Source organism: Thalassophryne amazonica, chromosome 7 (genome assembly GCF_902500255.1).
Source record: "Thalassophryne amazonica chromosome 7, fThaAma1.1, whole genome shotgun sequence".
NCBI classification, from domain to species: Eukaryota; Metazoa; Chordata; class Actinopteri; order Batrachoidiformes; family Batrachoididae; genus Thalassophryne; species Thalassophryne amazonica.
Window position 1 is genome coordinate 6,066,476 of NC_047109.1, and position 13,489 is coordinate 6,079,964.

General features: G+C 44.9%; 1 protein-coding gene across 1 annotated transcript in view; it reads right to left on the reverse strand.

Annotated features, from left to right (window-relative positions):
- Window positions 1-13,489, reverse strand: part of adcy3a (adenylate cyclase 3a) — a 359,639-nt gene that overhangs the window by 193,906 nt on the left and 152,244 nt on the right. Inside the window, exon 9 of the mRNA XM_034173754.1 lies at window positions 6,845-6,987. Within this exon, the coding sequence (XP_034029645.1) occupies window positions 6,845-6,987 (143 nt within the window). The remainder of the gene's footprint in view (window positions 1-6,844; window positions 6,988-13,489) is intronic.

Below are 13,489 nucleotides of genomic sequence, written 5' to 3' on the forward strand. Positions count from 1 at the left end.
CCATTCAGCAGGCACTGAATCATCAAGGACAATTCCTGGGAAAGATCCAACAAACCATGGGTGCCGTGGGGACCCAAGTGCAGACCTTTTCAGCCCAGGTCATGCACTCTCACACAGTGATTTCTCAGCTTGCTACTCAGATTACACAGGCAGACACATGCATCACTCAGGTCACACAGCATGACTCACCGATTCATCCTCCAACACAGCTCCAGGCGATTACTCTGCGCCGCAAATAGTTCCATCTTACGCGAGCATATTAATCGGTTCCCAAGCCTTTTATTTGTCATCTGTTACCATCTGCGAGTTGTGTAGAAATGTGTGCTGCTTTTTGATGCAGTGTTCGCTAGTGTTTTCTCAGGGACCCTCGCAGTATGCCTCCAACAGTCGTCACTTACGTGATGAATCTGCTGCACGGTGATGCACACGCTTGGGCCACCGCTCTCTGGAACAGCAAATTTCCAGTATTTGAAAAGTTCTCTGAATTCTCTCATGAGCTCAGTCGTATATTTGATCATCCCACCAAAGCATATACCGCAGCTCAGCGTCTCTTATCTCTTCGACAGGATCACCAGAGCGTGGTGGAGTTTGCAGTCGACTTCCGATTCTGGCTGCGGAGGTGGGCTGGGACTTGGCTGCTCTTCGGAGTATTTTTGTTAGGGGGTTCTTGGATCTTCTCAAGGGTGAATTAGCTGTCCGGGATGATCCCGAAGATACTGACAAATTCATTTCCCTGGTAATCCACTTATACACCCGCTGGAAAAATAAAGCTGTGGGTCAGATAAGTCTGATGTAACAGTATATCTTTCCCAAGGGGGAAGATAAACAGTTACACAGATTCCACTCGGACTCCCCCCCGTACTCGTCCAGGGCCATCGCTCCACTCCACATCCACTGGCCGGTTCAGCCAAAAGAAAGGGCTCACACATAGATGTTGGGGTACAGGTGAGTCAAGCAAAACTCATAGGTGGGTCATCTGGTCGCACTCAACTCCCGGCGACGATCCTATTTGGGACTTCATCTTTTCCTTCATTGGTGGACACTGGGGCTGAGGGCAACTTCCTTAGTGATAAGGTCGTTGCTGAGGCCCAGATCCCTACACACCTTCTGTCTGAACCCTTGTCTGTCTCATCTCTTGATGGAACTCTGCTTCCATCTATTACAGACCGAGACGGTCACCCTAATCAACTCTGGTAACCATCGCGAAACTATTCAGTTCTTTGTGATTCCCTCCACCTCACCTGTGGTTCTAGGGCACCCTTGGATAGTAGAGCACATCCCCGGATTGATTGGCCGTCCGGGTCAGTTACTCAGTGGAGCGACGCGTTATACCATGGGTGTCTCTGTTCCTCGGTTGCGCCTAGTGTTTTGCCAGTGAGGTGGTCCATTCACCTCCAGATCTTTCTTTGGTTTCACCAGAGTATCACAATCTCACTGAAGTATTTAGCAAAGACTGTGCACTCTCGCTTCCTACTCACCGTCCCTATGATATTGCCATAGATCTCCTGTGTGCTGAGATGCCTGTATAACCTCTCATGCCTGGAATGAGAAGCTATGGAGACCTACCTTCCAGCCACCTGTATAACCTCTCACGCCTGGAACAAGTAGTTATGGAGACCTACATCTGGGACTCACTGCCTGGTAGGTTCATTCAGACCTCGTCATCACCTGCGGGCGCAAGCTTCTTTTTGTGGGGAAAGAAGATGGCACCTTGTGCCCCTGCATCGATTTTCTGGGACAGAATGACATCACGGTCCGTAATCGGTATCCACTCCCTCTCCTTGATTCCAAGTTCAGTTCCTTTCCTTGGGGCCACCAAATTACATTTTAGGAACGCCTACCACCTGGTCTGAGTGCAGGAGGGGGACGAGTGGAAAACAGCATTCAACACCCCAGTCGGTCATTTCGAGCATTTGGTTATGCCTTTTGGCCTGACAAATGCCCCTGCAATATTCCAGGCCCTTGTCAATGATGTCCTTCTTAAACCGGTTGGTGTTTGTCTATCTAGATGACATACTGATCTTCTCACCTGATTCCGAGTCACACACCCATCATGTACGCCAAGAGCTCCAGCGCCTCCTCAAGAACCGCCTTTCTGCGAAAGCTGAAAAGTGTGAATTTAATTGGGAAACCGTCTCCTTCCTCGGGCTTATCATACTGCCAAATCTTAGCGAACCAGACCCGGTCAAGGTAACCGCTGTCACTGAATGGCCCGTGCCATCCACTCATAAGCAATTATAGCAATTCTTGGGGATTGCCAATTTTTACTGATGGTTTATCCACGGGTACAGCCAGGTCACAGCTCCATTCACCGCTTTAACCTCTCCAATAGTCTCCTTCCATTGGACACCGGTCGCTGACAATGCATTCCACACATTGAAACACAGCACCCATACTCACACAACCTGGCCCTGAGAAACTGTTTTTTTGTGGAGGTTGATGCTTCAGAGCTAGGGGTGGGTACAATGTTGTCCCAGAAATCCACAGAAGATAATCTGATGCATCCCTGTGCCTTCTTCTCCCAGCGCCTAATGCCGGCCAAAAAGAACTATGGTGTAGGCAATAAAGAGTTGTTAGCAGTCAAAGAAGCCCTGACAGTATGGAGATATTGGCTGGAGGGAGCCGCAGTCCCGTTTGTAGTATGGACAGACCATAAAATCTAGAATACATCAGAACAGGTAAACCCACAACAGGCCAGGTGGGCATTGTTTTTCACCCGGTTCAAATTCACCATTACTTTCTGCCCAGGTAAATGAAAAGGAAAACCGGATGCTCTGTCCCAAATGTTCCAGCCCTTGACCTCCACAACGTATGAAATCCCGGGTTCCATCATTCCCCAGTCCACGGTTGTGGGGGCTTTAACCTGGGAAGTGGATAAAAAAGTCCAAGAGGCCCTGATTCACCATCCAGAGCCCGGTGGGGAAGCTCCTGACCATATCTTAGTGCCTCCCGAGGCCCGTTCAGCCGTCATACAATTCTATCACACCTCCCGGAATCCACAAAACTGTTAATCTAATCCACCGCCGCTATTGGTGGCCATCCAGCAGGCAGATGTCCACAGTTTTGTTCAAATCTCTTCATTGGCCCCCTGCCGGCATGCTCCAGCCGCTCCCGCTTCCAGGCCGTCCTTGGTCCCACACCGGGATGGATTTCATCACAAGACTCCCAGCCTCCCAACAAAAGACAGTGGTTCTAACTATTGTTGACTTTTTCTAAGGCCACCCACTTTGTGCCCCTGGAGAAGTTGCCTTCAGCCCAGGAGACTGCTGACCTTCTGGTTCACCACATACTCCGGCTGCATGGCATCCCCCAGGACGGGCCGCAACTTACCTCTCAGGTGTGGAAATGTTTCTGTGATGCCCTGGGTGCTTCTGTCAGCCTGTCTCCCAGCTTCCATCCAGAGACGAATCGTCAGACAGAGAGAACCAACCAGGAACTCGAGAATGTCCTTCGATGTGTGTTCGCTGACCATCCCGCCGACTAGATCTCCCATTTGCCCTGGGTAGAATACACCCACATTAGCCAAATTTCACCTGCTACTGGTCTGTCCCTGTTTGAAACCTCAATCAGCTATCAGCCACCGCACTTCCCTGAGCAAGAAGAGGAACTCTCAGTCCCTTCGGTTCAAGAACATTTTCAACGATTCCATCAGATATGGAAACAAGCTCAGTCTGCACTCAAGGAGACACAGGAACGGACTTGTCACCATGCAGACCAGCGGCCTGGAGGTGGACCCCAGCCCCTGACTACCAACCCGGGCAGGAGGTTTGGCTATTATCCCATGATATTCCTTTGCAAACTGAGTCTCCAAAACTGTCTCTCAGGCATATTGGTCCCTTTGTCATTGACAAGCTTGTTAATCCCACTGCCATGCAGCTTCGTCGGACTCCATCCCTACAGACACATCCAGTTTTTCACCTGTCACGACTCAAGCCTGTCCATTCAAAACAGATGCTCATTCATACTCTTGTTCCTTTAAGGTTTTTAGTTTTTGTTTGTACTGGGGATTCTTTCTGCCTGTATCAGCAAATCATTTTTGGTTTTTTACTTGCTAAACTCATGATGATGGAAGGTTTCATCTTGCTATTTTTGTGGTCATGTTTAACAAGCCAGTATAAAAATGTCATGAGTGTAAAACCCCAATTCCAATGAAGTTGGGACATTGTGTGAAATGTACTAAAAACAGAATACAATGATTTGCAAATCCTCTTCAACCTATATTCAATTAAATACACCACAAAGACAAGATATTTAATATTCAAACTGAAATATTTGCTCATTTTGAAATGGATGCCTGCAACACATTTCAAAAAAGTTGGGATGGGGCAACAAAAGACTGGGAAAGTTGATGATGCTCAAGGAACACCTAATTGGAAACAGGTGAGTATCATGATTGGGTATAAAAGGAGCATCCCCAAAAGGCTCAGCCATTCACAGGCAAAGATGGGGCGAGGATCACCACTTTGCAAACTGCGTGAAAAAATAGTCCAACAGTTTAAGAACAATATTTTTCAACATTCAATTGCAATGAAGGAGCATCCCCAAAAGGCTCAGCCGTTCACAAGCAAAGATGGGGCGAGGATCACCACTTTGTAAACAACTGTGTGAAAAAATAGTCCAACAGTTTAAGAACAATGTTTCTCAACATTCAATTGCAATGAATTTAGGGATTCCATCATCTACAGTCCATAATATAATCAGAAGATTCAGAGAATCTGGAGAACTTCCTACACGTAAGCGGCAAGGCTGAAAACCAACACTGAATGCCCGTGACCTTCGACCAATCAGGCGGCACTGCATTAAAAACCGACATCACTGTGTAAAGGATCGTACCGTGTGGGCTCAGGAACACTTCAGAAAACTATTGTCAGTTAACACAGTTCATCGCTACATCTACAAGTTAACACTAACATGCAACGTGAAAGCCATACATCAACAACATCCAGAAACGCCGCCACCTTCTCTGGGCCCGAGCTCATTTGAAATGGACAGACGCAAAGTGCCCTCCAGCGTGGGGGGCACTTTGCGCTGGAGGGGCTACGTCTCTCAGCTGGCTTGGGAACGCCTCAGGGTTCCCCCAGAGGAGCTGGGGGAGGTGTGTGTGGATCGGGAGGTCTGGGCGGCTTTGCTTGAGCTGCTGCCCCCACGACCTGACGTAGGATAAGCGGAAGAAAATGGATGGATGGATGGATGGAGACGCAAAGTGGTAAAGTGTGCTGTGGTCTAATGAGTCCACATTTCAAATTGTTTTTGGAAATCATGGACGTCATGCCCTCCGGACAAAAGAGGAAAAGACCATCCAGATTGTTACCAGCGCAAAGTTCAAAAGCCAGCATCTGTGATGGAATTGGGGGTGTGTTAGTGCCCATGGCATGGGCAACTTACACATCTGTGATGGAACCATCAATGCTGAAAGGTACATCCAGGGTTTGGAGCAACACATGCTGCCATCCAAGCAACGTCTTTTTCAGGGACGTCCTTGCTTATTTAAGCAAGACAATGCCAAGCCACATTCAACAGCATGGCTTCGTAGAAAAGAGTGTGGGTAATAGACTGGCCTGCGTGCAGTCCAGCCTGTCACCGACTGAAAATGTGTGGCGCATTATAAAGCGCAAAATATGACAACGGAGACCCCGGACTGTTGAACAACTGAAGTCGTACATCAAACAAGAATGGGAAAGAATTCCACCTACAAAGCTTCAACAATTAGTGTCCTCAGTTCCAAAATGCTTATTGAGTGTTGTTAGAAGGAAAGGTGATATAAGTGGTAAACATACACTGTCCCAGCTTTTTTCAAATGTGTTGTAGGCATCCATTTCAAAATGAGCAAATATTTGCACAAAAACAAAGTTTATCAGTTTTAACATTAAATATCTTGTCTTTGTGGTGTATTCAATTGAATATAGGTTGAAGAAGATTTGTAAATCGTATTATGTTTTTATTTACATTTTACACAACGTCCCAACTTCATTGGAATTGGGGTTGCATTTACCATTGCTTTGAAAAAGTCCGAGGCCCTCATTTATCAAACTGTGTGTAGAAAAGGTTTAGTATTGTGTGCAAGTACCAATAAATAACTAAATCTGTATTTATCAAACAGGCAGATGCCGTTTGCGTGTACATCACTAAAGCCCCTGTCACACATAGGAAGAATGTGGAGGAACCATGCCCGACATGGCAAATATTGCCATAATCCGATGCAGTTGGGAGGAAAAGAGGCATGGTCAGCATATATTGCAGGTGGTGTACACCAAATATAAGGATTGGATAAACAGCCTAGTTAGCTAATGACTAGTTAGCTTTACTCGGTTTTATATATGTTGCCATTTACAAAAAAATATATAAAGCAGAAAAGGACCTAACGCCAAAACAAAATAACAAAAATAGCACAAATAAAATGCCAAACATAACACTGACAAAAAAAACACTAATAAAATAATGAAAAAGAATGCCAAATATCTAGTCATCATTCAAGTGCAGATTCTTTTTTTAATTAAACAGTCAGATTCCCCTGGTCCGCAGCAGTTCTAAGTCAGCTGCTGATCAGCACTGCAGTGCTATAAATGATCAGAGCATGGGACACAGGTGGTCTGGTTTTAGTTTAGATCCAACTGAATTATGTGACATCTGCCATTAAATGACAGATTCAGGCCATTTTATCTTGAGCTATACTGACACCCTGGCCCATATTCCACATTTTTACATGAGTTTAACAAATTCCGATGTGGTCACCCATGCTGAGAAGATCTAACATATTTACCAGGTTGTACAGCTCCTTCATTCCAGCATGGAATGGAGCTTGTCGTACATTTGGGTGTGGATGGGCTCCAACACTGGTACTTACGCTTGTACAGTTTCTCTTTCTAGCAAAGCCTCATTGAGGAGTTTGTTGAGTTCCTGTTCATTCTCTTGAGCATCAATCACTCTTTCAGCTAGGTCCCGGAGTCGCAGCCGCCGTCGAGGATTAGGGAAAGACGGATTCACCACCTGCAAGACCCCAAAAAACAGACAAAAAAGACTGCAGCTTCCACATTTCTCATTTTAAAAGGATCTTATCTCCGAGAGCAGCTGTACTAGAAACGGCAAGACCGTCCTGCAGTCTACAAAAAAGGATATTTCTTGTTTCTGCTTCCTTAGGAGTAACACTGCTGCTGTGTTCCATTGGAAGGTAGTGCACACTATAAAGGGGATGAGGGAAAGCTATTTTGAGCGTCATGTCTGAACAAGAAGAAACCTCAGGCGAGTACTAAGGGCCTTGTCTTTGGAGGATGGTGGATTGGTGAGGAGTTACCCACAGCATGGTGGCACCCAGGTCTAAACCTGAGGAGACTCGCAAAGTACAAAGACACAAAGCATTTCCAGGAGTAGCCAAAGAAGAGATCTGGTGCCAAACACATTCAACCCGAGGTCACTGGCCGACATTCAGGTCTCAAAACCATACAGTAAGACAGGAAGCACCGGGACTCTAAAGACAGATCTTTGTTCTCTTGCAAAGATATCAAGACCACAAACACCTCTGACTCACCTCATGACTGTAAGATCTTCCCGGGTGTCGCTGCTGAGGACCCAGAGACATGAATATAGAGATGGGCCAATCCACCTTTCTTTTAGTTCTGATCCAATTCCAATACACAAGTGCCAATATGATACAGATTCTGATAGAAGAGCCCTTTCAGAACTTGTTATATATTATGTGTCTTCTCGTGCCTTCTGATCACAGGATGTTCTGTGTTTCCAGGATTAAGAAGTCAGCAGGTTTTAGAGCCTTTGTCTAAATCATTTTTATTATTATTACTAAAATTATTAGTTATATTGTTTTATACACTGTGGAATAGTTTGCTAGTTGATATTAGAAAGTCCACTTCAGTTGAACCTTTCAAGGCAAAATTTATTCAAATTTATTTTTCTTTTCTTCACCAGTGATTTACCATTGTTATGCTGACAACTTACGGCTGTATTTGCCCGTGCTTGCTGGTGATGGGGCGAACCGTGTTACCATGAGCAAAACTGAGGCCTGTTTAATTGCTGTGAGCAGTTGGTTGTCAGCTAATTTCCTCCTCGATTCAAATAAAACTCAGATGATGGTCATCAGGCCACCAAAATTGAGAAACATGTTTGAGCATTTCACTGTCACTGGGTGGGTGCATAATTCAGCGTAGTAGGCTGTCAGGAAACTTGGCATCATTTTCGATGAGTCTCTCTCGTTTGATTCAGATATGAAAGAGGTGACAAGAGTGGCACTTTACCATTTCTATCATTTCTTGGCAGCCTACAACTCTTGATGGTGGCAATGTTTTAGTGTCTTTATTTTGTCATTATGTAATTTATTTTAAATGGTTTTACTTTTTATAAATTGTTTTAAATGTTTTAATTGGATGCTTTGACTGTGACAACAGGAGCAGCCACATCGCCGCCAGCAGCCGGGCGTAACTTCACAGTGGGGAGCGTGAGGTGAGGCGCACACTGAGGGGTGTCAACCCACACAAAGCAACTGGCCCCGACGGCATCAGGACAGGTGCTGAAAGACTGTGCAGACCAGCTTGCTGAGATCTTCACCAAAATCTTCAACCGGTCCCTGACACAGTCTGCTGTCCCGTCATGCCTGAAGACCTCCACCATAGTCCCCCTACCCAAGACATCCTCTATAACCAGCCTTGACGACTACAGGCCTGTTGCACTCAGACTGGTGGTGATGAAATGTTTTGAATGTCATGTCATTCATAACCCCCACTTCAGACCAATATCAATTCGCTTAGGCCAACAGGTCAACAGAGGATGCCGTGACTGCTGCCCTCCACACCACGCTGACCCATCTGGAGCAACAGGGTAACTATGCCTGTCTTCTCTTCATGGATTATACACTCAACAAAAATATAAACTCAACACTTTTGGTTTTGCTCCCATTTTGTATGAGATGAACTCAAAGATCTAAAACTTTTTCCACATACACAATATCACCATGTCCCTCAAATATTGTTCACAAACCAGTCTAAATCTGTGATAGTGAGCACTTCTCCTTTGCTGAGATAATCAAATCAAATCAAATCAATTTCATTTATATAGCGCCAAATCACAACAAACAGTTGCCCCAAGGCGCTTCATATTGTAAGGCAAAGCCATACAATAATTACGGAAAAACCCCAACTGTCAAAACGACCCCCTGTGAGCAAGCACTTGGCGACAGTGGGAAGGAAAAACTCCCTTTTAACAGGAAGAAACCTCCAGCAGAACCAGGCTCAGGGAGGGGCAGTCTTCTGCTGGGACTGGTTGGGGCTGAGGGAGAGAACCAGGAAAAAGACATGCTGTGGAGGGGAGCAGAGATCAATCACTAATGATTAAATGCAGAGTGGTGCATACAGAGCAAAAAGAGAAAAAACACTCAGTGCATCATGGGAACCCCCCAGCAGTCTAAGTCTATAGCGGTATAACTAAGGGATGGTTCAGGGTCACCTGATCCAGCCCTAACTATAAGCTTTAGCAAAAAGGAAAGTTTTAAGCCTAATCTTAAAAGTAGAGAGGGTGTCTGTCTCCCTGATCTGAATTGGGAGCTGGTTCCAGAGAAGAGGAGCCTGAAAGCTGAAGGCTCTGCCTCCCATTCTAGTCTTACAAACCCTAGGAACTACAAGTAAGCCTGCAGTCTGAGAGCGAAGCGCTCTATTGGGGTGATATGGTACTATGACGTCCCTAAGATAAGATGGGACCTGATTATTCAAAACCTTATAAGTAAGAAGAAGAATTTTAAATTCTATTCTAGAATTAACAGGAAGCCAATGAAGAGAGGCCAATATGGGTGAGATATGCTCTCTCCTTCTAGTCCCGTCAGTACTCTAGCTGCAGCATTTTGAATTAACTGAAGGCTTTTCAGGGAACTTTTAGGACAACCTGATAATAATGAATTACAACAGTCCAGCCTAGAGGAAATAAATGCATGAATTTGTTTTTCAGCATCACTCTGAGACAAGACTTTTCTAATTTTAGAGATATTGTGCAAATGCAAAAAAGCAGTCCTACATATTTGTTTAATATGCGCATTGAATGACATATCCTGATCAAAAATGACTCCAAGATTTCTCACAGTATTACTAGAGGTCAGGGTAATGCCATCCAGAGTAAGGATCTGGTTAGACACCATGTTTCTAAGATTTGTGGGGCCAAGTACAATAACTTCAGTTTTATCTGAGTTTAAAAGCAGGAAATTAGAGGTCATCCATGTCTTTATGTCTGTAAGACAATCCTGCAGTTTAGCTAATTGGTGTGTGTCCTCTGGCTTCATGGATAGATAAAGCTGAGTATCATCTGCGTAACAATGAAAATTTAAGCAATGCTGTCTAATAATACTGCCTAAGGGAAGCATGTATAAAGTGAATAAAATTGGTCCTAGCACAGAACCTTGTGGAACTCCATAATTAACCTTAGTCTGTGAAGAAGATTCCCCATTTACATGAACAAATTGTAATCTATTAGATAAATATGATTCAAACCACCGCAGCGCAGTGCCTTTAATACCATCCCACCTCACAGGTGTGCCATATCAAGATGCTGATTAGACACCATGATTAGTGCACAGGTGTGCCTTAGACTGCCCACAATAAAAGGCCACTCTGAAAGGTGCAGTTTTATTTTATTGGGGGGGGATACCAGTCAGTATCTGGTGTGACCACCATTTGCCTCATGCAGTGCAACACATCTCCTTCGCATAGAGTTGATCAGGTTGTCAGTTGTGGACTGTGGAATGTTGGTCCACTCCTCTTCAATGGCTGTGCGAAGTTGCTGGATATTGGCAGGAACTGGTACACGTTGTCGTATACGCCAGTCCAGAGCATCCCAAACATGCTCAATGGGTGACATGTCCGGTGAGTATGCCGGCCATGCAAGAACTGGGACATTTTCAGCTTCCAAGAAGTGTGTACAGATCCTTGCAACATGGGGCTGTGCATTATCCTGCTGCAACATGAGGTGATGTTCTTGGATGTATGGCACAACAATGGGCCTCAGGATCTCGTCACGGTATCTCTGTGCATTCAAAATGCCATCAATAAAATGCACCTGTGTTCTTCGTCCATAACAGACACCTGCCCATACCATAACCCCACCGCCACCATGGGCCACTCGATCCACAACATTGACATCAGAAAATCGCTCACCCACACGACGCCACACACGCTGTCTGCCATCTGCCCTGAACAGTGTGAACCGAGATTCATCCGTGAAGAGAACACCTCTCCAACATGCCAAACGCCAGCGAATGTGAGCATTTGCTCACTCAAGTCGATTACGACGACGAACTGGAGTCAGGTCGAGACCCTGATGAGGACGACGAGCATGCAGATAAGCTTCCCTGAGACGGTTTCTGACAGTTTGTGCAGAAATTCTTTGGTTATGCAAACCGATTGTTTCAGCAACTGTCCGAGTGGCTGGTCTCAGACGATCTTGGAGGTGAACATGCTGGATGTGGAGGTCCTGGGCTGGTGTGGTTACACGTGGTCTGCGGTTGTGAGGCTGGTTGGATGTACTGCCAAATTCTCTGAAACGCTTTTGGAGACGGCTTATGGTAGAGAAATGAACATTCAATACACGAGCAACAGCTCTGGTTGACATTCCTGCTGTCAGCATGCCAATTGCACGCTCCCTCAAATCTTGCGACATCTGTGGCATTGTGCTGTGTGATAAAACTGCACCTTTCAGAGTGGCCTTTTATTGTGGGCAGTCTAAGGCACACCTGTGCACTAATCATGGTGTCTAATCAGCATCTTGATATGGCACACCTGTGAGGTGGGATGGATTATCTCAGCAAAGGAGAAGTGCTCACTATCACAGATTTAGACTGGTTTGTGAACAATATTTGAGGGAAATGGTGATATTGTGTATGTGGAAAAAGTTTTAGATCTTTGAGTTCATCTCATACAAAATGGGAGCAAAACCAAAAGTGTTGCGTTTATATTTTTGCTGAGTGTACTAACATGCAAAGACAGACTCATACTACTACTGCCATCAGTCAGACAGTACAGGGCCATTAAAGCAAGTACAAATAGACTGAAAAACAGTTTCTACCCAACTGCTGTTAGAGCTTTTGAATGCCACTGGAACCTAACAGCCAGGTCACATGCCACACTTGAAATGAGTGCAATATCTGTTTATGTGCAATATCCACTGGCACTGAAATACCCACAGTTTTGTACATACTTTTCTCCTTATATGCAACCCCTTTTTTGCTACTACATTCTTATAATTCTTTTGCTTTTTTAATTTGTGCTCTGGACATACTCTTTCATTCAGTTAAATTCTGATGTGGTCACCCATGCTGAGAAGATCTGACATATTTACCAGGTTGTATAGCTCCTTCATTCCAGCATGGAATGGAGCTTGTCATAAATTTTATGGTTTTCTTTTCTTCTCCAGACCTTTCAAGTCTGTGTGTGGTTTACTCAGGTTTATATTTGGACTGAGAGGCTTGCACCTTAACTTTTGTTGTACTGGTTACAATGACAATAAAGAATCTGTATCTGTATAATGTGCTTTAGCTTGTGAAGTACTTTGCCTTTATTAAAGTGCTATATCAAGATAATAATGATTTTTATTGCTATTATTATTATTAGCTATATTGTTTTATCTTTATTTGGTGTTTTGCATTTTTGTGTTTGACATATTAAAACTGCGATAAAATCTGGCAAAGGTCTTGTATAAACACATAATGACTGATGAACGTTGCTGCATTCAGAATTTGTGCAGTGCACAACTCAACTCAGATGATTTGCAGTCTTTAAAATAAAAACCATGACTCCAGAGTCAGTGCTTTCCTTTGAGGATTGCCTCAGAATACAATAAAAACATGCGTGGGAACAAAATCACAACCCCCACCCCTCACCTGAAGGTAGATCCGCCCTTGGAGTTTTACTCACTGAAAATGCTGGCTGAAGTTCCCACAGCGCACTGCTGGAAAAACACTCCTGCCAGACGTGATCATCACCTCTGATGCTTCAAAACATTTGCTCATGCTTGAACTGACAGTGCCTTGGGAAGAGCGCATAGAAGAAGCCAACGAGAGGAAATGTGCTCAGTACCAGGAACTGGTGGAGGAGTGTAGGCTGGAGGACATTCTATGAGCCCATAGAAGGCAGCTGTAGAGTATTTGCAGGACGTTCGCTCTGCAAAGTCCTCACTCAATTGTGCATCACTGGAGCGTCCAAAAAGCGGGCCATTCAATCCGCAAGCAGAGCTGCAGAGAAAGCCAAAAGGTGGCTTTTGTTGACGAGGGCTGATACATGGGCTGCTGCTGGGACGCTTATCAGGGCCTGGTCAACCCTGGCTGGGTCACCTGGGTGAGGGTGTATGATGCTGTGAGACTCAAAACACCCAATGACCCTCTGATACATCAGTGATGAAGCATCCAGGTGCATAAATGTACCAAAAAGAGAAAATGAGCAAAACTGATCTGAGTTTATAACTTCAACTTTTTCAGGTGAGGATGTCTATATTGTCTGATGAGACA